At 42.9% G+C, this 25,203-nt stretch overlaps 1 protein-coding gene across 1 annotated transcript in view; it reads right to left on the reverse strand.

Annotated features, from left to right (window-relative positions):
• The window catches only part of LOC121657817 (A disintegrin and metalloproteinase with thrombospondin motifs 2-like), a 177,625-nt gene extending 152,460 nt beyond the window's left edge, over window positions 1–25,165 (reverse strand). Inside the window, exons 1-2 of the mRNA XM_042013946.1 lie at window positions 25,041–25,165; window positions 23,721–24,082 (exon numbers count right to left, since the gene is read on the reverse strand). Of these exons, the coding sequence (XP_041869880.1) occupies window positions 23,721–24,082; window positions 25,041–25,128 (450 nt within the window). The 5' untranslated portion in view covers window positions 25,129–25,165. The remainder of the gene's footprint in view (window positions 1–23,720; window positions 24,083–25,040) is intronic.
• Between the last annotated feature and the right edge of the window lie 38 nt (window positions 25,166–25,203).

Raw genomic sequence — 25,203 nt, forward strand, 5'->3', positions numbered from 1 at the left:
TCTTTCTTTCTTTCTTTCTTTCTTTCTTTCTTTCTTTCTTTCTTTCTCTTTCTTTCTTTCTTTCTTTCTTTCTCTCTTTCTTTCTTTCTTTCTTTCTTTCTTTCTTTCTTTCTTTCTTCTCTCTTTCCTTCTGTCTCTCTACTATTAAATAAAATACATCAATTTTTTGGCATCAACATCTAACCTCATTTGGTTTTAATCTCATTTCTGGGAATATTTTGAACCTTCTAAGTTCTTTCTGGTTTATACACAGAGACTTAGCTTTCTTTGCTTTCCTGGGTTTAAACCGGATCATAACAAGATATCCAAAGGTATTCACCTACCAAAGAGGCAGGTGGGATCTGCAAAGCCCCAGTGAATGAGGTAGTTAAACCCATTGGCATCGTTAATTAAGACCATAGTTCAGGTGAATGCGGAAGCTTCCCTGGGTACCACGCATCTTTTTTAGTTCCCTACATAACTCTACAAAGACTCAGAAAATCCACCATAACCTTTGACATCAGTGGAAGTTTCAAACTCTTACTTTTCTGAGAGGGTTGATTTGGGTCTCAGCTACTTTCTTAGGCTGGCTTCAGCACGACTTCAGGAGATTTTGTGGTTTGTGTTGTACAAGAGATCAATCAGCAGCATCATAAACATTTTTGTGGATATTAGAAACAAAAGGCAAAGGACCATAACAATATTTTTGTGAACATGTGCAAAAGCACTCCAGAAGAAGCTAAGGCAGAGCCCTCACAGCTGCTGCAGCATTGGCACAGCAATGAGAAAGGGGCAGGTACCCAGATGAGAGGGAGAATCCAAAAAATTATTGAATTGGTTTTATTCAAAGTTTCCACACAGAGGAGAGCTTACCTTTGGCTTAAAACCAGGAATGAAAAACTCTCAGTCCAAAAAAAAAATGCTTTGGCCAAGGCCACATACAGCTTGAAAAGGGGGCTTCTTGTGAGAGCTGGAGCACTGTGGTTTGTCTGGCATGTGCTGTCACATGTTTTGCATTTTTCTTTCTTAATGACATTATGCTCCCTGTAAGTTCTGAAAGTAACAGAGATTTACTTATTTTACCCATTTTTCCCATATGTTCTAGAGGTGTACTAGTATCATTTGCCAATCTATTCCATTTTATAAGTATTTAAGGGATTGTGAATGTACAATAGTCTAAACTATTCAGCCTAAATTTTGTTTCATCAATATTTTATGTTCATTTTCTGTGAGTTCCACAAAAAGAATCAATTGTCTTTTGCAAAAGGTGGTACCTGGACCAGTGTACAATATAATGTTTCAAGCACAGAGAAATATAATGATATGCACAGACTACTCCAATAAACCTCCCTTTTTCAGTATTTTCCATAAATCTTAACCCAGAAACTGGAAAGACTTTTTTTTCTAAAGGAAAGAGCAATATGTACTTGGTAAGGTCTATGCAGAAGATTAAAATATAGGATGTATAAAAAGAAAAACATGACCCTGATGCCTGATAAAAAGAAAATTATTGTTAAATTAACTTTCATCTGTTGGCTTTTAATTGTACTGTCCCAAATAACTGAATTATTCTCAATTTCGGAATTGGTGCATGTAGTGGTTTGGTCTAAAATACTCATTACTGTTTACCTTCTGTGAGATAAGAATTAGGAGAAATGCAAAGCAGGCACCAAACTTGAAAGAATATAAAGACATTCATTAACAGACCTAAAAGAGGGAAAAGAAAAAAAATAAAATCATACCACACCTTCAGAACTCTTCTCCTCCCCCCACCTTCCTCCCTTCTCCCACTGACAATGTAAAAAGACAACCCTTGAGATGTTCAGTCTGTTTATCACTTCCATAACAACCTTGTTCAGTCCATTTAGGAAGAGGAGTCTCTCTTGCCCATGCTATGAAAACATTACCACAATGAGACAGCCGCCCGGGTTGGTTCTCTGCTCGCATGTGAGTCCCTTCCCCCAACTTGCAGCTTTTCCCACAACTGCTTTCGAGGGTCCAATCTTGAATTACTGGGGTACAGTTTTAAGGTTGAGCCGTTCGGAAACAAAAGTTCTCTTCACCCATCTCTGGGAGCATTTCATCTCTAAGAACAGAGGCCCTCCTCCTTCCCTGGGAGCAAAGGGTCCTCCTCATCTTTGTCTCTAGGACTATCTCTGGGAGCATCTCTAGGAACAGAGGTCTTCCCCTTTCCATGTGGACTAAGAGTCCTCATCGCTTCCATCTCTCCCTGTTCAAACTTCTCATCAAATTACAGCTGCTTCAGCATCTGCCTATCTCAGCGCAGGTGCTTTTGCTCACAAGTACAAGTTGAACGTTCCACCCCCCCATGCCTTCATGAGATTACAACGGGTACTCTGATATATCATAGCTTTACAACAGAATTTCAGCTTTAAGCATCTCCTCTTTCTCTTCCCTCAGGTTTTCAGCTCTTCACAGCACTAAAAGGGTTAATCTCACCCAGGCCTTGCAGCTGGAATTTTGCTTATTGCTGTTGCTCACATGATCTTTGCTGGACAGCGGTGCAGCTTTCGGCTGAATCTTGGCCGCACTGGAGAGGGGGAGCTGGGCCGCTCTGGCTGCCCACAGCAGGGCTGTGGGGGGGTTCTGCAGGTGGAACAGGGCCCATTGGCTCCAGGATGGCCGTGGCCCGGCCTGGCCTGGCCCGAGCAGGGCCTGGGCTGAGCCCACCAACCCCCACACGGGGACCTGCAGCCACCTGTGCCAGCATCAGAAACGAGAGAGAGCTGTGCCTGGAGTTTGTCTATTCTTAAGTGTGGACCACAGAGGCGGTCACAATTTTAAGTGGCTCAATGAATTGTCCATATTCAAACTGGCCAGATGATAGGTTCTGTCAGGTCACAGAGGAGCTGTAAGAACCCCTTTGCAAGAACATCACTTCCGAGACTATGCTTTGCTAACCCATGACAGTGCAACCACTAGATTTTGAAGGTAAAGTAACACTACAGTCACTTATTGCTGGACTCAGTCGAGCTGACCTCTTTCGAGCCACCACAGCATTACCACTTCCACTGATTTCCTACAAATGGGAAAGAGAGGGATGCTTTACTACCTCTTCCTCACACAGCTCATGTCTATTGTCTGGAGAAGATTAAAAGAGGGAGATAACAGCCACTGAGGGAGGAGGCTGCATATGCCACAGATGGACCACTTTCTCTTTATGATCCAAAAATTGTCTCTCCCATACCCCCAACTTTACCCTCTCCTTATGCAGGGATGCTGAACCAGCATCTTTCAAGGAGCTGCCAGGCAGAAGGAACCTGGGGAACTGCAGCTCATCAGCAGCTCAGAGTGACAGTTCCAGCAAGGGAAAAGAGCAACAGACACGAATGTTAGGACACTGAAGCCCCAAATTTCCTTATCTCAGTGGGTGATGTTGTATTTAGTCTGGGCCTCAACATGCAGAAGAGAATGAAATCAGACAGTGAATCAAGGAAGGGACAAACACTTTAGAGCTGTTCATGTAAGAACAACTCTGGAAAATGGTAGCATTCCTTACAAACCAGGGGAAATAAAAAGCAATACTGAAACTCAGTAATTCCCTCAGCAGCAACAGAACAGAACTTTCCCAGTCTTCCAAAGAGGATGTGATAATGCCATTTATTGTTTTACACTCCAGTGAGCAAAAGATGCAGAAAACTAACAGAAGAGAGCAACAAGTGCATTTACACAGCGAGAATTTCAAGAGGAGCAGCTGTATTTTGAAAGGAAGGAAAGGCCACTTTCTTCTCTGAAACTGGATTTAAGGAACACAGAAAACACCAAGCTTTATATTATTTGTATTAAAGATTTGGTTGGTTCAGAAGCAAAATAGAAATTCTTTATCTGAAAATTAATGCCTGCAAAGTGACTAGAACGCTTCCATTCTTTTTCCAAAAAGAGATTTTTTTATATGAATTATCTCATTTCCTGATTAGCAAACTAAAAGTATGAAATTGTTTTCCCTCTGGCTATATCCCAGCTGGATCAAAGCACTGGCCCAAGAACATACTGTATCAGATTAGTTATGAAGAAAGTCCACAAGAAATTCAAGCATCTACTTCTCATCTCTCCTGATAAAGTTATCACCCCAGAATACAAACATGGGCTCTTCATGCACTATACTGACAGATAGGTGCCCAGATAGTTTTATACCTGTTTTTTGTTGCAGTTATTACCTCAGCACAAAGAGTATCTGCTCTGCTTTGGGAGCAGACTTCATGCCCAGTCCTAGACAAATCACTAAAGTTCATTCCACCATCACTTCTCTTCCCAGGTCTCACAGAGAAAGGTTTATTCCATACCTGGAAAAACCATCACCTCTAATGAGTACCAGAGGGCCACAACTCCCACAGGACATGGGTGTCTCTGGGCCAATGAGTGGCACAGGTACGCCCTGTAAGGAGCAGTGCATGGGGGAAGGCTTCAGCACAATTCCTAAGAGTTAAACATCACTGTGATATCTATTTTCAGTGAAGACAGAGGAAAGAATCTACACCCACATCATCTGAATGCACAGAGTCATCAATAAAAGGAGTCTCCTGCTCGAAGCCATAAAGTCATAAATCAAGGGAAAACAAACCATTGACCTGTTTTTATTCTTATGTGGAGATGCACCACTGCAGTGAGGGTTTAAGGCCATGACAAGTCCTGCTGCATAAATCAGGTCTCTCCTACATAATCGTGTGAAGGATAAATCCAAATACACACTGAGAGCCAAAACAGGAGAGGGGTACTGTGGTGGGGGGCCATGGGCTGGAAGCCAGATGCCCACCAAAGCCAGTCCATCACTCCCCTCCTCGGATGGACAGAGGAGATAAAATATAACAAAATACTCTAGGCTGAGATAAGGACAGGGAGAGATCACACCCCAATTACTGTCACAGGCGAAACTCGACTTGGGGAAAATTAATTTAATTTATTACCAATGAAATCACAGTACAATAATGAGAAATATAACCAAATCTTAAAAACACCTTCCACCTCATCCCTCTGTTCTTCCTGAGCTCAACTTCACTCCTGAATTCTCTGCCTCCTTCCTCACAATGGTGCAGTGGGATGGGGAATGGGGGTTGTGGTCAGTTCATCACACATTTTCTCTGCTGCTCCTTCCTCCTCAGGGAGAGGACTCCTCACACTCTTGTCCAGTCCCAGTGTGAGGTCCTCCTTGGGCTGCAGGTGGATCTCTGCTCCCCCGTGTTCCTCCATGGGCTGCATGGGGACGTCTTGCCTCACCATGGGGAATCTCTGCTCCCGCACCTGGAGCACCTCCTCCCTTTCTTCTACACTGACCTTGGGGTCTGCAGAGCTGCTGCTCTCACATATCCTCACTCCTCTCACCACAGCTGCAAGTTCTTTCCCCCTTCTTCTAAAATATGTTATCCCACAGCCACAACCACCATCACTGATGGGCTCAGCCTTGGCCAGCAGCGAGCCCATCTTGGAGCCAGTGGCAGTGGGGAACAGGGGAAGATTTTAGAAGCTGCTCACAGAGGCCACCCCTGTAGTCCCCACACACACAGTATCAAAACCTTGCCTTGCAAACCTGATAGAGGTATCCCTCTCTGTTTGGAAAAGTAGAGCTATCCTTTAGGAGGGTGTCTGTATAAATACTACAAAGACTGAGAAGTGATTACTATCTTGCAGAGAGCAGTGTTAATGCAGCCTTTAAAAAGAGATCAATAGGCATTTTTATTAGTCACATTTTTGGCAGCGTGTCCCTATCTGCAAATACATATTTTAGAAGATCAAATCAGCAGCCAACCCGTGCTACAGACAGAAAAAGGAAAGCAGTAAAAGCACATATCATACAATTATATTAGTGCTCCCTCCTAAAGAATATTTTACAATTATGTCTGGCTAGTCAAACCAATTTCTCTTTACTGCTCACTGGAACAGCACCTCTTCTATTTCCTCCAAGTTGACTAGGGCTTTTCTGGTCCCCTTCTTCAGTTCTTTTATTTCACAAATGTTTTGCAAATACACTGTCAGTTGGATTAGGCTGCACTTAACCTGAAAAGCGTTCACCATTCCCGGGTTTAAAACAAAAAGTATCAGAGCAACAGAGAGAGGTCTGGTGTACATCACTGTCCAAAGCCTGTGCGTGTCCAGGGTCAAGAACAACTCTGCTGAACACAGTACAGAGAAGCAGGTGCACCTGAGCAAAGCCAGACAGCCCAAAAACACACAGTGCAGAGAATCAGACACAGAACTCACTGACAAACAGTCCTAGGGGAAAAACTAGACTTTGAGTTAGTTGTTGAACTTGGAGCTGGGAGCAGGAATCTGTGTCCCGTTGCCTGAATTCAGTGAGAACTCAAAGAATTTCCTTATTCTTTGTAAACAAGTAGGAGGTACAAAGAACATCTGACTCCATTACCTTTCCCTCACTTCAACTGTCTGCAAGAACCCAGTTTTGGCAAATCTCACTCATGTCCAAAGAGGCAGCAGTACATGCAAATGCTTTATAGTGTAAAATGTCATATGTTGATGCTGACAAGTTCAAGACATGAGAAGAGGTTGCTATGGAAACACATGCAGTATTGCCTGGAACATAAGGCAACATTTTACATTAAGAATTAAAAAAAAAAAACAACCTTGGACCAACAAATTAGCTGGTTGCCAAATTAGACTTAGGATGGGGAAAAATTAGTTTGTCTATTGTTCTCAGACAGAAATATTTTTGTTTAGAAAAATAATGAAAGCATTTGCATTATATTTTGGATTATTCCCCTTGTCTCAGAGCAAAAAGTAATTTTATATTGAAAGACTTTCTTTTGAAGCTCATATACAGCAAATCCATCTCTATATCCCCATGTACTGGAGTCTCCATCTAATTTTCTTTTTATAATTAATGAAATCACCTTAATGAATGGTTATGTTCTTTGAAGGGTTCAACCTTTAACTCTTCTATAACCTTACTTAACTGTGTATACACATTGGCCAATACAACTAATATAGGAGTAGAACTGATCAGAAAAGAGCAGAATTGCATCCTTGAGCAGTCTGGCAGCTCTCAGATGCTTCCTAAGCCCTGTTTTATAACCTGTTACCGTTGCAAGGTGACACCTGCCCTTCTGGGGTATTGTTGTGCAGTGGCATTTTTCAATGCCAATCTCTTCTGCTTCATTCCCTGCCCTCCCAACAAGCACAAGAACAATTTTGAATTCCCCAAACAACAGTTTTATTCTGCAGGCCTCATGAAAAGCCTGATTCTAAAACACAGTTCCTACACACCCATCTACTCAAGGGAAAAAAAGCCCTCTCCACTTAATCTTTCTTACATAAAACATAAAGTCCTTATTTTTTCTTCTGAAAACTTTCTATTAGTTATCCACTGGATTTGAAAGAGAAGATTTATAAAAAGGGGACATGGGGTTCTATTTCTGACACTATTTTTGGAAGCACAGAAGAACATTTGAACTGCTGGGCCTAAGACTGATTCTTTCATCTTTTCCTATTTTGAGTATTCTAGAAAATTTCAGTCTACTAGAACATTTATTTTTTTGGGAGTTTGGGTCATCACAGAAGTGACAAATCTACTAATCTACAATTAAACTCAAATTATTCTCCAGTCTGCAGCTGCAGGTGACAAGACCTCATGGTTTCTGGAAGTAGAAGTTCAAGATATGCTTATAAACACAGAAGATAGGGTCATGGTGTCATCATGGCACGATCAACATTTTTGCTTGATAACTTTAGCAAAAATCTGAATCAAATTGCAGACTTCATTTCTTCATAAATACCTGAGCAGTGAAGGTGGGAAAACCTCATTTTTGCTAAGTTTGAGAGAGAGGGTGCTAGGAAACCTGATGACAAGATCTGAAATTGAAAAAACCTTGTGAACTGGCTTGAGAGCACTGTCCTTCAGTAAATGCAGCAGCAGGCAAACAATGTCAGCAAGTTGTTTTTAGAAAACATCTCATTTAGGGTTGTGTTGTCAAAGACGCCTAGGAAGAACTGACAGCCAAACACAGATGGGCTCCTCATGTCCTCAAAACCTCAGCTTACATGGTTACAGTTGAATCCCAACACATCCAGCTTGTTTAAAATGAGGGGTGTTTTCCAACCATCCCACTGTCGTAGGGAAATTCCCGTAAATGCTTTGTGTGAGTGCTGACCTCCTGTCTCAGCAGGGCTGCAGGCTACTGAATTCAAGGGCCACTGCTGCCACCCAGGCAAAGTGGGTCCCAGCAAGAGGAAGGAGGACCAGCATTTCAGAGTTTTAAATGCCAGATCCTTCTAACATCCATCCAGCAGCCCATATAAATTCATTTATTACTGTATTTTTAAGCTGTCTGTACATGACTGGGTTTTGGCCAGTTCCAGAACAGCTTTTTTAAATTTTATTTTTTAAAATGCAACCCACTTTTTATGCAGATCTTCTAGACACATAAGATATTAACATTTCCTTTACCTTCTACTTACAACATCAGTAACAGTGAAAAGCTGTTTTTCTGTTCTTGGAATCTAGAAAATCTTTGTTCCTTAAGAGTCTTACAAGAATATTCAGGCAAAGTAAGTACAAATTATTAGTTCCTGATTTCAATGTTGTTTCAAGCATAATTTTTTCTTCCATCACACCTCACTTCCCATTTTTTTCTTATTATTACCTTGAATAAAGTAATATTTATTGAATAAAGTCCATGAAAACTTGTAAATAGGCAGGATAAATGTAAGGATCTTTATAAATTCAGCTCTCTTAAAAATCCACAATGTATCTGTGTCAGAAGGACTGAGGCAGAGAAATATGGAAAAGCTCATCTGTAAAGATGCTGAGACTTTGGCTGCAGTTCACTCAACTTCACAGGGTTCATCACAACAGTATTTGGCTCTCCTCTCTTCTGTTTTCTTCACTACTAATGGATACTTTGCTATTTAATTAGTGCAGCATGATCCAAATCCCATCAAAGTCAATAAAACTCTTTTCATTTATGTTAACGGGCTTTGGACCAACTCCTGGTTTAATACCAGAATCAAATAAAATACCCCTAGGAAAAGAACAGATATACCAATCTTACACTTTAGAGTACAATCTTAAAAACTTCCTAAGGTTTTTACCCGTTTTAAAGTAAACCTCATTATTGAACATCTTATAAAAACAGCTGGACAGCTCTTTTTTTGCCAGTCGGATTAAAGTGTCAGAAGGCATCTAAATGTATGCAGAGCTTCACTGTGAGAAACCTTCCCACGGCAGAGGGTGACGCCTTCCTGAAGCTTTTCCTGGGGCTCCTGTGCTGCGCCAGAACATGAGGGTTCACTGTGGGAGGACAGACCTGGCAACAGAACTGTTCAAAAGGTCCTGCCCCAAACACTTGTTCTTTCTCTGGCACCCCCACAGTTGTGCCAACACTGGGTCTGTTGGGCTGCTCTGCAGAAAACTTCACCAATGTGGTTCACCAGCTAAGGCTGGTAGGCCAGAGACACCCACACCTGACCAGGTGGGATCAGGACAGCCAGGGCCCAGCTGAGGAGAGCTCTGTTCAGCAGAGCAGTCAGTTCTAGTGCAGCACAGCTGAACTTCCATAACCACTTTAATCAAATCAGCAGGAGAGAGCACCAGCTATTTTTGTCACACAGAGGAGAGAGGAGGCTTCCTGCTCTTAGACTATACCCCAGTCACTGCAGAAAGCAATGAACCACAAAGCAAGCAAAATGACACTATGTAAACAGGGAGATTAAACCTTCTCCTGATACTTTTGACCCATTTTGGCAATACCAAGCAAGCCACACAAAGCCACCACATCATTTCTCGCACAGAAGCATGTTTTAATTGACTGGCACATTAAACATCAAAGTTCTGTGTCAAGTTTGACCACAGAAATCACGTTCAGAAATCACATCCAACCAGTGCTGACTCAGTAGCAGAGCCACAGAATCCATTTTTTAAATTCTCAAAAGCCCAAACAAAAAACCAAACTTGTGCTGTTGGTTTCAATGTTTTTTTTTCATTTCACACTACTCCAACCTGGCAGCACAATAGGCTGGGGGACAACTTTCTTTGAAAACAACTTTGGCAGAATGTTAATAGAGAAAGAAGAAAATTCAGGGCGAGTGTGAGAAGTGCTTCAGTCCCTTCTGGGCTGGAGCCATGACCCTTCCCAGGCAATCAATCACAGCAGCTCTGGAGGGGACTGTCCTGCAGCACACCAGGACATGTTGGTGATGTGTGCACATGTCTCCAGCCCCCTGCTCCCATCTGCCCAGTGCCTCTGGGCAGCCCTGACTCACCTTGTACTGACATGTGCACTGGGCTGGGAGGTGGAACGTCCTCTTGCTCTCCCATGGAGTCAGATTCCAGCCCTGCCCTGCAAACCTGCACTGAGGATAAATGAGGACATCACTTCTTGCTTCATTCTCCCTTCTAGAGCTACTCATTAAAGGAGAATATTCACCGAGCAAGGATTCTATTGTGAATTGCCAGGAAATACAGTGTTTTCTGCTCCTTCCTGCTGTATGGGTTATTCACAAGCTATTCTCACCACCTCAGCACTCCAGCACCAGTGCTCAGCATCTTGCCCTGCTGACGCTGCTCAGATGTCTCCAACTGCTCTTTCTTTTGGGCTTTTTTTCTGACACATCCCTTCCTCTCCCCCAAATCCCACACAGATAGTCAGCTTGCTGCTCTGAGCACTACACTTCTCCACAGGAACCACAGTGCATTTTTCCCCAGTGAAGAAAGTCTTTCCAGATCGTGAAAAGGAGAGCAGAACTGCCCAGCAGCCCAGCAGCAGCCAGTGGGGAGGGAGGTAGACTTCCAAATAATCTGTGCAGCTTTGGAATTCAAATGCCTTCACTGTGGTGGAGAGAATTCACTACCTCTTGGCAGCAATTTCAAACATGGCCTTTTGCTCCACATTCCTCGGCAAAGGAGGGATGCTGACAAGGTCCCTGGCTCTGTGAAGGTGAGGAGTGAGAACCTACAGGCTCAACCATCCCCTAGAACCAGCTTCAGGAAGGACATCATTACAAGGTGAAAGCTGCCTCCACACTGACTAGAAAACACACGTATTAGGGCTAATCTAGCCAGCACACCATGAGATATAGAGGATTAGATTTGACCTGATAGGTCTCTGACGTCAGTGAAAAGCAGTCTTAATATAAACAAATACAAAATAAAAAGATTAAAAAAAACCTACTCTGTCCCACAGTGGGATGGCTAGAATCTACTGTAGAACTTGCAAGCAGTGATTCAATACTCCAAAATTATACCTTGGGTTAAAGACTGCATGGAGTTCATTCTGGAAGTTCACTATAAAAACATTACCTAGGCACAAATATTTCTTAAACCCACAAGTCAAAGCAAACACCTCTTTGAATCACCCAAAAGGAACACAAAATTGCCAGAAGCAGCTAAATCCTTCAAAGACCTCAGTATATCCATCACAGATGAATTTCACATTACTAACATCACATTTATTCAACAGTTTTCCTAGTCTTGTCATGATTTCTACAGGCTTGCATAATAACATGAAAATGTCACAAAAATTACGTCAGAATGGCAATCCAGAGGCAGGGAGCCACGAGGCCCTCAGTGAGCTATGCTTTATGTGACAAGAAGCAGTGCCCAGAGCTGTGTATTTAACCCATCTGCCCATTCAAGACCAAGGACCCTTCAAAGATCCTGGGATTCCTGGTCTCCCTTTCCAATGCACTTTGCCATTTCCAAGTATGTAAACAAATCCTGAATATGTTACCTAGTGAAATCTCATGAAAGCATATACACATTCACAGATCTTGTGTGTCCTGCTGCCTCCCAAGAAGGAGTGTATCTCTTTTCAAACCATGGAAGCCTGTAATCCAGACTGTCGGAGGAGGGCATATCACCACAAGAGTGTGAAAACATCTAATTACATAAGGCCAGGTCCTCAGCTAATGCAAAGTGACAAAACCCCCAGAAACCCATGGAGACACAATGATGCAGATTAACAGAGGTTTGGCTCATTATAGTTGAATGGACCCAACTTCTAATTTTCCCATCTAGTGACAGATTGTTGGAATCCTGACCACCAGAACCTCAGAGTGCAATGGGGAGTTGAAACGAGATAGCATCAGGGAAAGTAAATTTCAGTTTGGCTGAAAGCATATTTAAGATCCGGGAGTTTCAATTAGCTGTTGCTGAGTTATCACAAAAGTCTGTTGAACAGATGTGCAATTAGAGTTTTTCTCATGTTGTTCTCTCTCATGAGTTGGGTGTTTTTATTGGGGGGGTTGTATTTGGCATTTGGGTGGGGCTTTTTTGCAAGTGATGGTAGTTTTATTGAGGTCAAAGCTAACATCTTAGGCAGAGAAAGCTCGTCCCACCACCACGCCTCCAGCAGTGCAGAAGCAAAGAAGGGCAGTCTCAGAAAGCAGGAAAATCTGTCTCCTTTCTGGCCTCATCTTCATAGGAAGATGGAGACAGAAAAGCTGTCAGAATGAGCCTGCAAATTCAAGGCAGCTGGAATTGCCTCATCCTTCTGGCACGGACTGGAGGGTTTCTCCTGATCCTTCCTCCTTACTTAATGCATCACCTCTTCTGTGGTGGGGATGTGGTGTGAGGCAGAAGGGGAAGAAGGTTTAGCAGAGCTATTTCAGGTTTGGAGGCACACAGTTCTGTCCTGTTCCATCCAGCACACGGGATATAAACAGCCATGGGAAAAGCTGCACTTGAGCCTCTCGTCCTCACCTCCCTCCCCACCACCACTGCACCAGGGGACGGAGAACAAGGTGAAAGACAAGGTTATGATGTGGAATACTCCATGGCCTGGTTTTGGTCCCAAATACTCTGCTAATCAACCCGTCCACACAAAGCCAAATGGACACAGTGAAACCAACACATTCACTTCAGCAGCTTTGGAACAGAACCAAAAATCAGCTACTTGCCATGGGACCTCCCTGACCCTTATGCAAAATGATGCTGGATCATGACACAAACATTGACAGATATGGTTTTTTTCCTGTGTGATTTTCTGTTTAGATAAATGCAAGATTACACTGTATTTTCATAGGTCCAGCATTTCTATTCTATTTTATAAGATGCGTACAATTATTGTTGGCCTTAATTTGACTGCAGTGAACTAAGCACTTTATTTTCACAGAAATTCATTACATTCTCCTACTGAGGAATTTAAATTAATACAAAACATCTTGTAATTTGTCTTGTCTTTCTTTGCTTGTCTATTACTTATCCAGACTGAGTTTCATATTCTTCTTTCAGAGTACTAAATCATCCTTTGATTAATCCCATTTTTACACTTGCTGCTTATGTCAGGCTTAATGTGCTGTAACTTTGCAAACAAATTTAATATTGACAGATACCTCTTAGCATTTATTTGGGAATTAAATATTTTGGTTTACTGATGAATGGTGGATTTGCCATTTTTACAATGAAACCTAAAACTATTAGAAAACTCTGATTTCAAGCTTAGTTATAAATCTGAAATCAATCCAAATTCATCTCTAAAATTTCTTTATCCCTGAAGTCCTTAGTGGTATTGAACAGAAGTGGCATAAAGTTTCTGCTTCTGGGTTTTGGGGTTGCTTTTTTGCCGTTGTTCCCAATAGGTAAAAGATTGTGACCTTATGTAGGTTCATGGTGTTCTAGGGAGAGTGTTTTGAAGTCTGAAAGGCACCATTTTATCCAGCTATTGCTTTAGGTTTACAAACATTTTTAGACATTTTCACCCTTACAAGCTTCAAAGCCTGTCAGCTTCCAATATAACTCCTGTCACGTGAGAGAGAGTGTGTTGGCACGTGAAAGACTCTTGGCCCAGTTCAGCTGTCTTCATCATCAGGTAGTGATTTATTTCTCAAAGACTGTTTCTTAAATACATTCTGGTTTGCAGAATGCTTTCCAAACAACATCTCTCACATTCCTTCCACAGCTCCTCTGCTTAGAGAAAGAGAAAAGCCTCACAATTTTAACTCTGAAGAATGAAGAAGTATATTCTTCTGCATATGAGTTGAATGAACATGATTTACCCAAAAGCCATGATTTAAAACAAATAAACCAACTATTAAAACAGTAACCACAGCCTGTGCTGCCACCTACCCTTGGTTAATCTCTGCATTTTCTGCAGGCTCTTTTTCCAAATCATGCGCTCTGTCCTGGGAACAGGTTTGCCCTACAGGTGATGTAATGGCCATGGGCACCAGCCCTGACACCAGCCTTGGGAGTCACACACTTCACCATGGGAGAAATGCAAGATGCAGCTGCTTAGGGCAGGTAGTGGATGTTAGTTCTGCCTTCTGCATATGGGGGACAGAGCAGAGAAATTAGAATCGCAGAACTACAGAATCATTTAGGTTGGAAAAGATTTGGAAGATCTTTAAGTCCAACTGTTAACACAGTACTGTCAAGCCCACCACTAAACCACATCCCCGGGTGCCACATCTGTACTTCCCTGAGCAGCCTGTTCCAAGGAATGACAGCCCTTTTGGTGAAGAAGTTTTTCCTAATATCTAACCCAAAAATTTAGCAAGTGCTTGGAGTAAAATCTGTGCTTTCCCCTCTTCCTTTCTAAATGGTATCATTTTACTGTATTTGAATTAAAATGTAAATGGTTTATTACTGTGTTTAGCTCTTGAAATAGTTTTACTCCCAAGACAGAAAGCATTCCTTTCCTGTTGGGCTCAACATATTATTTTGACTTTCTCTATTCTATACTCTACAATACTCATTAAATCATGCCAAAAAAGCGCATGTTCAGAAAGAGAAATCTTGAAAGAGAAATCCCTCCCATAGACCAAATTGTGCAATAGTAGCCCTGAGTCTGCAGTGCCCATCCTGGGTGCATGATGTTAGAGTGCCTTTGGATGGGTTTGCCTGAGGGGGCTGATCCATGCCCAGAGCTCCACCGGACATGCTGGAAGCTGCTGCTGCAGCCCAGCAGCCCCCAGGGCACAGAGGGAGCAGGCAGGTGTGAAAGAGGAACTGCCTGCAACCTTGGGAAGCAGGTACAGCAGCAGGCTGAGAGAGCTGCAATCAGGGCTCCTGTAGAAATTTGCTGTATCATTCACAAAATTCAATCCCCCCTGCCCTTTCATGGACTGCTTCTTGTCAGTATTGTAAGTGATGGGGTAAAAGAAAAGAGCTGCTGGCCAGCCTGCTAATTAGCCAGCCTACTCATTAGCCATGCAGGTTCTTCTCCACACGTCCACTTCATTATTCTTACAGTGATAGTAAATCAGAAAACACATTAATAAAGGCTTAAAGACTCAGGGCCTACATCAAGGTGTGGCTCTGTGCTACCCTAAACCTCAGGTAGATAATTTGATTTTATGTTTTTCAAAAAACAGTTTAAATGGCCACCATATGCCAGGTATTTTCTTCCAGTTTTCTTGCGTCAAAAATCTGTAGAAATCATTCACCTTCATTAGAGGGCAATAACAGCAAGCTATAGTCAGCACACTTGGTGAAGAGAAGTAACTTCAATGCATGCATTAGCTGTATCTGGTTACAGGGAGAAGGAGCTCTTCTTATCCACAGATACCAATGATGTCCACTGACTTTCTCATTACGGGATTAGTAGGCTTCACACTTAATTTCAGTGGAAAATAGATTGTAATTTGTCCCCTGAGGTCCACCAGGCTAGAGGTTAAATGCTGGGAAAATGCAGTCTGGCCATATAATGAAATTCAGACACAGAGGTGGCAACTACAGGAAAAGTTAAAGGGAATGACAGTAGGAAAGAAGTTAAAGCAGCTGTATTTATAGCTCACCACATCAAAAGAAAAGTGGTAACATTGTACTTTGCAGGTGGAAGAGTCAGACAGTACCAGGGACGCTGGGCAATTCCAGCCTCTGAATTCTCCACAGAGAGATGCATAAGTGAAGAATTAATTATGTCTTTGTTTTGAAGATACAGGTCACAAATGCAGCAATAACGGGGTAAAGTATTAAATTTTACATAAACCAATTTAAAAGGAAGAAAGAAATATAAACATGAAGATAACACTGAAAAATTTGGACACAGTTAGGATGCTGGACCAAAAAGTAACAGCAAGTTGTACAAATGGGACTTCCATGCCAGAAAGGCAAAGATTGGAAAACAAACAGATACAGTCCTGGGGGGAGGGGGAAGCAAGGATATAAATCAGTGGTGAGGGCAGGTTCTCTCTGTGGGATTAGAGAGGATAAAATGATACTGAAGTTAGCATGTTCAGTAAATGAACCTCCCCCTCTTGGAGGGCAGCCAGCCCACGGAACCCACACCAGTGCTCAAAGCCTCTCAGAAGTACACACAAGACAAAACACACAAGGTGTAAAGAGAAACTCATCTGTACTGTAATATGACACCTTCAAAACAACATACTTGGGACACTTTTCACTGGCGTGATGATTTTTGAGACTTCAACAAAGAGAACTGGCATCTCTGTCTTTTCCTTGAGGGAAATTCTTACTTTAAAACACTTCCTTTAAACAGAAAACAGTTACTTAGAAGAAAAAGCAGAAACATCAATGCTAAGATTCACACCTACAACTCCAAGAACTCCGGATCTGAAGAAAGTACCAGACATTTTGAGACCTGGGAATAACTCAGAAGATCTATAACAGAAGCTGTGATTTAGATAGGGGGAAGCAATGTGCTCTTCTGCACTTGAAGAGGACACTCTTCTTTTCAATGTTACAGTTTAATAGAACAGTGCTGAAAATAGCGTGTGAAATGTGGGCCTTTCATTTGCAGACTATTAAAACTGGGAACCCGCTGTGTCAAGACTCTGCAAACAAAGATGAATTTAAAACACACTCAGATAAAGGGGCTAAAGGAACCAGATGTGATGTGTTAGAGAACTTACTGAAACTTTGGAAGAAAGAAAGCAATAAAGGGACACAGTGATCCAAAAAGGAGGGTGTGTACATCAGAGCAAGGTTGTGCAACCCCCTACAAGACACTCAAGACCTGCTCCCTGGTTCTGTTTTAATCAGACCCAGTATGAGAAATGTCCTAGTGTGCCATTAAGTAATGGCATGACCTGCTTACAAAGCAACAGTCACCATAAATAAAAAGTACTTAGAAGTAGGTCGAATAAAACAGTAGCGTGATCTCTGGAGAAAAGGTTCTGCTCCATGCAACAGCTGGGATTCTGGTTGATCCAAAAAATGTATTTTTTAACCTTCTGTAGCAAAAAGTAAACATGTAACTAACTTGAAATGTGGTAATGCCTTGCCATTTGCAGGAGTCTTGAATTCTCAGGGAGCACCCTCGCCACACCACAAGGAAGCAGCGAGCTGGCAGGTAAGTGAGCTAACAGCACTTTTTGAGGGACACGCCTTTGGAAGCTGAGGAGGGACAGACTTCTCAAAATAGACGTTCTGCTTACCCCAGAAATTAATTATGACCTTATCAAAATTAGTTCCTATATTTGGGTCTTTCAAGATGGAGAGCAGAAGGAGCCACTAGGCACCTTTCCTTGGATGTACAGAGTTTAATATTCTGGTTGGAAAATTAGTTCTTGTGTGGTCAAAGAGTATAGTACAGCTGAGACACTACTACAATGAGGACATGCAACACAAGGTCAAATAGGACATAAAGAAATACTTATATTTTATCCAAAGGCCTACAACATACCACAAAGATGCCAGTTTTGACTGCCTGAGGATACTCTGTCCAGATGGTGTCCACCTGTATAATGTAGGAAATTACTTGCTCTGCTCTCAGATAAAATGTAGGTGAGATGATCCATGCACAGAAGATGCAAAGAAAAAAAAATAGTATTTACTGATGACAGAGTCTCTTTTAAGGACAGCAGAGGATAATTTACTCCAGTCAGAGGCTGAATCATAATGTTTACACTCTTTGTGTTTCACACCATAACTTTTAAAAGGGAAAGCCTGTGCAATTTACACAGCAGAAGGGACTGTCCAACGAGGCTCTTGCTGGCCAGGAAAATCAACAGCAGAAACCCAGAGAACGGGTTTCAAAGCAAAGTCTCTGTCCTGTGAAAACATGGACATGCTGGAGGGTTAGGCATCAAAACAGCTCCATTGCTTTGCCAGGCAACACAGGTCTTTTAAATTATATGTGTAGATGGGGATGTGCAGTCAGGCTCTGATTGTGCTAGAATTCACATACATGCTTGGCTTACCCATGTGGAAACTCCAGCTGAATTCAAAATGCCCTTGAAAAAGGGTTAATGGTGATCCCACTGATCATCTGCAGAGGAAGGGCTGCTGCTTCCTTAATGAGAATGCCTTTTACATTTTGTTCTATACTGTGTCACAGAAATTATTTTCACTTCTTCTGCCACTGTATTACAGTTCTACTTTTCAAAAAAGCAAAAAGCCCACAGTGAGTTTTGCCATTACATAAAAAAATGGGGAAAGAAAAGAAAAAAAACCACAGATGGCGACTTTGGTTTGATTCTGGTTTAATTTAATGAGAAAATGCTCCCAAATGAAAAGATTATATATGCCCAATTTTGATCTCCTTAAAATGTATGCAACCCCACCATAATGTAAATGCTAAGAATTTAGCATACAGAAAAGGAATTACTGGAATTATTTGTAGCAGGCATCTGTTTTAACTGTCAGGCACTAGACCTGACCAGACTTTGAAGATAATATTGTGCTACCTTGAGCTCTGCTTTTTTGCTACATCACAAACCAGTGTAATCCAAAAACCAGATCAAAAAGAACCACAACTAAATTGTAAATCCATATGAAAGCAGGAGATGGATATCTAAAAGGAAAAATAACACGGTTATATAAGCATGTCTGCCTTCTCCTGGTATATTCATTGTGAGCAGCTCCTTCACCCTCTTATCCAGGTAAATTACATGTTCCATCTAAGGTGAGTTAGATTCACCTTCAACTCTGTGGGCAGTTCCAAGAAAGCACCTCTGTCAGGACAGTATATAAGAAAATAACCTTAAAATTTCAGTAACTTTAAAGAGTTCAAGCTCATGCTTAAAGGGAAGAAGAACTATATTAAACAAGGCTAGGCTTCACAAGGTGTCTAAATGTCTTTAGGAATGCAGGGAAGGTGGCAGGAGGAAGGGGAGAAAGGTGGGCATTTCACATGGGTATCTGGAATTGCTCTTAGGAAACACCATTGTCTGGATCTGAACCTGAGTGTCTACATTTACAACTTAGAAATTAGATTATAGCATACAACCCTGTAAAATAAAAACTGAGGGAAAAGGTTTTGTTCTCTGATTTAAAACAGGAAAGAAAATACTCATAATATAAATAATACATAACAAAGTCTTGGGACAACTGACAGATGTGCACTTCTTTTGACAGCAGCCAAAGCACCAGCCAGTTCCTGAGGATCCATGACTGGTTAGGAAAGGGAAACAGATCACCACAAGCCCACCCAGGTCAGCCCAGGGCTACAGATACTGTAGCATTGGGCATGAGTCGAAAAAGCACTGCTGGTGTCCCAAGCATTTCTAGAAGAAATAGCGTCTGGGCAAGCAGCCAGCCAGCCAGCAGGCGGCTCACAAACAGTTTGGGAGGGTTAGCACAGAGCACAGGAAAGACTGAAATGTTGTAGAGAAAACCCTGCCGGGTTCATCACAAGAAGAAACAAGTCCACTGCACTTGTAAGGTGTCTGTGTCTTGGTACCCCCAGCCATGGAATGCTTACAGCTCATTAAGAAAACAAACAACCATAGATGTCTTCAAAAGCTGTTTCTATATATGTTTGTCTAATAACTTTCCATTTTAATGACAATACTGTGAAATTTTTGAACAGCTGATCTTCTAACTTTTAAAAAGGAAGAGGATTATACTAATGGAGCCAAACTAGGACATCATGATGTGTTACTGAAACTGATGTTCCCTCCTTTGCTTCAGTGGGTACAATCAGATCACATTGATTGTTCATTATGAAGTTGTGATTCTCAGTCTTCTCAGTCCTGTCAGTACATCTGACTCTGCACTGCAGCCTAAGTTAATCATGTGCTCATTATCCACTTCAGATGTGGTGTTGATACTGGGTTTCTCCTGTCTAAGTACACATTCTAGCTCACAAACTACAAATGTCATGAGGAGACTGGGAGGGAGTTTATGCCTCTGAATTTCCACAACCAAATAGTGCCTTCCTGTCAACCTGAAGAAGATATTTTTGGCATATCTGCCTCAAGCACTGCAGAAGTATTTATCAAAAATCAGAAATCCAGATTCAAAAACAGTTCTTCTACAATATTCTAAAAATGAATATAGAGTTCATCTGCTAAAGTGAAGAAAGGGAGTTCCCATAGTTCCAGCAATAATCTGAAAGCATTAGCATAATCCTAACTTTTTCTTGGTTTATAGCATTTTTTGCAGCCTGCAACCACTTCTCCTTCACAACCCTTGGAGAGGACAGCCAGCTCCCTCATCCTCCAACTGCATCCACAAGTAATAATCTGGCCAAGGACCAAGAACATACTCAAAGCACGAGACCTTCCACCACAGCCTGCAGGCCATGGAGAGCTGACCATGCTTGTTCTGCCCACTCAGTGGAGAATTAATTTGAATGCTATCAGGACAACCAAGATGATAAAAAGTTGTCCAGAGTGTTTTTATCTTGAGTGGGAAAGCTTTCACAGTACTTTTTTTTTAATATGGTAAAAATCACATTCATAATTTAGAAAGCTGTTAAAAATATATTGATTAGCTTCAACTTTGATTCTTCAATCATGATTTTTAATGACCCACTTCAGTTCTGACAACACACCTAGATTGCATACTTCAGAAGTTCTCTTCATCTACCTCAGATTTGATTTTTAGCTCAATACATTTTGTCATTGACTTCTGATACAGAAAACCGTGAGTACCCAAACTAATGAGTATCTCCTCAGTCAGGGCAGCAGATCATCATTTATAGCACAGTTCAAAAGTGCCTTCACAGATCTACTATTTTCATGCAAATCCCTTCCAACAACTTCTCATCTGGCAATACCAATTCCATCGGCCAGACTCTTCTCAGACAATAACTGGAAAAAAGGACATAGTTGGCAGTACAGTGCAAACCAAAAGGGATGTTCAAAGGAAATAACATCAGAAGTTGGCAAGGTGGTAGATGCATTTGCTGACTTAAACCAGATTCAGTCAAGAAAAGTTTGCAATGTAAAGATCAAAGCAGGACATTTCAACACCAGTATTGTTTCAGCCCTGATGGCTGCTGCAAAGTGGAAGACCACGAGAAGCATAGACAGATGTGAAAACATCTTCAAAAGCAAGCACTTCAAAAATAAATACTAGGAATTAAATTAATCAAGTTTGTAACATAAAATTCTAGCACTTGTCACTTGACATCTCAGTTGTAAGGGAGCCCCACCATCCGTATCTCCAGAATAACTTAGAAAAGGTGGTGGAAATACTTGGGCCCACTGAAGAAAACTAGGTGTGAAGCAAAAAATGAGTGTAGAAAAACAGTTGAGAATAGCCTTGTCCATGTCTTTATTCACCTCCAAAATGTCAATAAACCCAAGAAAAGCATACAGCTCAGTGGTCTCTGTCTTGCTGGCAACACATTGCTCCCAGGACTCTTCGATACTCCTTGCAAAAACAAGAAATAAAAAGGTAAAGGGAGAGACATACATGCAGTATTAACTTCTGTGGTTACTTGCTTATTATTTCTGTCCAGGGAGCAGTGGCTTTTGGAGAAACACTGGTATAATTTCTTGGAGTTTGTGTAATTCTATTGATAATCTGTTTTATACTCTCACCCTGCAAGAAAGAAAGAAACTGAAATGGAGGGAAAGGGTAGAGATGGAACATGCTACCCAAGGGACTGGAGTTCAATTTGTTGTTCCAAAACAGATTTACTGCACAATCTCAGGGAAATCTTTACAGCCTAAAGGTATTGAGGCAATGCTTCCTGCAGGAAGGCTTCAGTGACTTGGGCAAAAAAAAATACGTCTCTGCCTTGCAACATCTACCGTATAGATGCACCCTGGAGGAAGCAGTAATCCATTTCCAAATGTATTAGCAGAACCACAGAAGTTGTAATTCCACGTAAAAATCATCCAGATTAGAATGTGGCACCTCCCAACCCAGACCAACTCTCCAGCTTCTTCTAATGAAAACAAGAACACTGGAAAAGGCAGGTGCATGGGTTGGGCATCCAGGTTGAAAACTACAATTCCTCTGGTAGCTTTCTGGATTCCAGTCATTTATGAGTGCCATTGAATTGAGGCCTGGCTTCACTCCTTTGCATTTGAGAAGTTACAAATGCAAAAAGAGCAGTAATTCATAAAGCCTTTTCATTTATATTTTCACTTCATTTTATAAACCATTCTCATTCTTTGTCATTTTTACATGCAACATGAGGCCTTGGACCTTTAGAGTCTCATCCATACTTTGGCTTTAACTACTGTTCTATTTTATAACTCTTTTTTCTAAATATAAGGAGGCCACACTCAGGCAAACACTGGAAGAAAGCAGGAACAAGCTCCCCCCCTGCCCCTACAGTCAACACCTGTGCTGAGGAGAAGAGCACAAGGCAAGGAGTAGCCATCAACAGAATCTTCCTCCGCCTTTCAGCACAGACGAACGAGGAAGACGAGCTTTGGCTCTGCCCCCATTCTAAAAGTAAAGAGCAAGTAAATTTTGAGCAAGTAAATTTGCCTTTCACAAAATGATCTGTGCTAGATATAGGGAGAGCACAGAACTTTTGCTTCCCCCCCGAGGCAGAACTGCAGGCTCACACTCTGCTGTCTGAATGGCTCTTCTTGCTCAGTCCTGGTGCTTCTCTTACCCTCAGCCAGCTGTCCACATCAAACAACTGCAACATTAAAACTTGCTTCTCAAAACAGGAATGCACATGGCTAGGAGAAACCACAGGAAAGGAAAGACTAAGGGGAAAAGTATTTGATTCCCTTCCATTCTCAGATAGCCAACCATACTATCTCCATACATGTCATCTTCTTGGCACAGCAAACGAACAACTTCCTATGACTAAATAAATAGAAATACAAATGACTCCTACTGGCTCTTTATGCAGAGGCAGAATGCATTACATTTAAGCAATCTCAAAATTACAAACTCTAAAGGTTATAGCAAGGAAATACAGGCTGGATAAACTGGTCATTATAAAAAAAATATAGCCCTTTTCTCACTAAACAAATTGCTGTGCAGTAATTACAGCTCAAATGACAGTGTAACAGTTGTCAGGGACAAACAGAGATAATCTGGGTGCTGAACATGCACTCCAGAACAGAAAGCTGCAGCCAGTTTTAAAACACACAGCTTTGAAAAATGTAACACAGGGGGCTGTTTTGCTCATAAAACACAAAGTCTTCTGCAACTTTTCATCAATCACTTGATTAGGCAATGAAACTCACCAAGTGAAATATCCAAGAAAACAGACTCCGAATAAATTAAAATTTTCCAGGACAAAACTGTATTTTACCTATCAAATTTGTTTTCAGGGTAGCCCAGCCCATTATTTGGGGTTAACTCTTTCTAACATTTACCCTTGCAGGCTGGAAGTGAGAAGTGGAAGAGGATGCTGAGAATTTGCCACTTAACCCTCTGGTTTAGAGCATCAGACCCCTCAAGTCACTTTACCACAAATCAACATAAATGCTGGTTTCAGCTGTTCTGTTCCAGAGTAGCTACCTCAGAGCATGTGCTCAAACTTCTAGTGCCACTGTCTGTAAAGCAGTGCCTGGTGCAGCGCAGCTATTCCCACACAAGGGAACATTAGTTAATTTGCATTCACAGTTACCATATGAGGTGTGAGTTTCTGACAGTCCACACATTTTATATTTAAAGACTGCAGGAAATTAATATAATTATCTTTGATATAATAACAAAAGTAACTTACCAGTCCATCGCAATTGCTGATAGCAACTGAAGCATTTGGCAGATCAGTGATATCCCCAACATAGAGGCAATTCCCATAGAGAGGTTCAATATGAGTCTCCTCAGAGTCCTCCTGCCACTCAACTGTTGCTCCAGGGGCCACGAGCCTGGAGTTTGGCCGCAACCTGAAGTGAAACTCTCTTCCAAAAACAGTGACATTGTAAAATATTTGCTCATTTGCTGCTTCATGTTGCAAGTCCTCCACAGCTCTCCTGAAGCGTGCTTTTGGCGGTCCAGACACCAAGTGGGATAGGAACCTGCCCTCTGAATCAGTGCTGGTGGGGATGACAAGGCTGTACTCCTCTATATTCCTCAGAATTGAATCTATACAGGGAGAAAGCAAGAGAGGACAGAGATACTAGAACTAAACACATCCTGATGCCGCGGGATTTTTATTCCATTATTCATTAGCACAGCAGACACTTACATAAGGCAGATGGACACAGCACTCTGTGCAGGCACTTGGTTCACCTGCATGAAGTGTGCAGAGTTCACTCAAACTTGCCTTTTCCTCCCCAGAATACCAAACGGCAGCGTGAGCCTCCCCACCCCATCAGGACCCCGCACTCCTGCCCCTGCAGCGGGGTCCCGCTCCCTTTTGCCCATCCAGCCGGGACCCTGCATGCCTGCACACCCAGTCAGTGACCGGGTCGCCTCGGGGACTTTGGGGGTTCCCGGGTGGCCAGTGTTGATTCACTTCGGGACTGCTCGCAGGGGCAGGGGTAGAGGCTGGGTTTGCAGGTGGCAAGCCTGCAAGGCAAAGGCACGTCCCTCAAACTACCCCCGGTGCGGCGGGTTTGAGTCGAGCGGTGATGGGGACGCCACGGGCAGCGATCGGGAGCGGTCTCGGCGGGCGGGAACCCCGAGAGTTTTGGACGGAGGCGATAGCCCGGGCAGGACGAGGAGGAGGAGGCAGAGGAGCTGCCATGTGTTTCATCCCGCACGGGGAACCCCAGGCACCGCTCCCTGCCCGCCGGGGCTCGCCCGCTCCGCGGGGCAGGCGGCGGGCGGCGCGGGGCTGCGGGCACCGGCGCAGCGCTGTCACTGCCGGGCGCTCCCGCGTCCCTTCCCCACCGGCGGCGCGGCTGCCCCGGTCCCCGTCCCCGCCTGCCGCTTGCAGGAAACAACTGGAAACCCGGCAAAAGTAGCCGCAGAAGAAGTTCAAGGGGAGCCGAAAGCCGCGGAGCGACGAGCCCCGACTTGGGACGGGCGGGCTGCGGGCACCGGCCGGCGGCGGCGGGGCAGGGCGAGCCGCCCCGAAGGCGTCCCGGCGGAGACCTACCTCTGTCCCCGGGGCGCCGCTGGGCGCCGGCGGGCAGGGCGAGCGCGCAGCAGAGCAGGACACAGGCGATGCCCGCGGGAGGGTCCATCGCGGCGGCCCCGGCCCGACGCGGGGGCCGGCGCCCGGGCTGCCCGCAGCGGGGGCGGGCCAGGCGGCAGCCCCG

This window comes from Corvus kubaryi, unplaced genomic scaffold (genome assembly GCF_017639235.1).
Source record: "Corvus kubaryi isolate FWS band 111438036 unplaced genomic scaffold, C.kubaryi_AGA036_p1.0 split1-37374, whole genome shotgun sequence".
Classification (NCBI taxonomy): domain Eukaryota; kingdom Metazoa; phylum Chordata; class Aves; order Passeriformes; family Corvidae; genus Corvus; species Corvus kubaryi.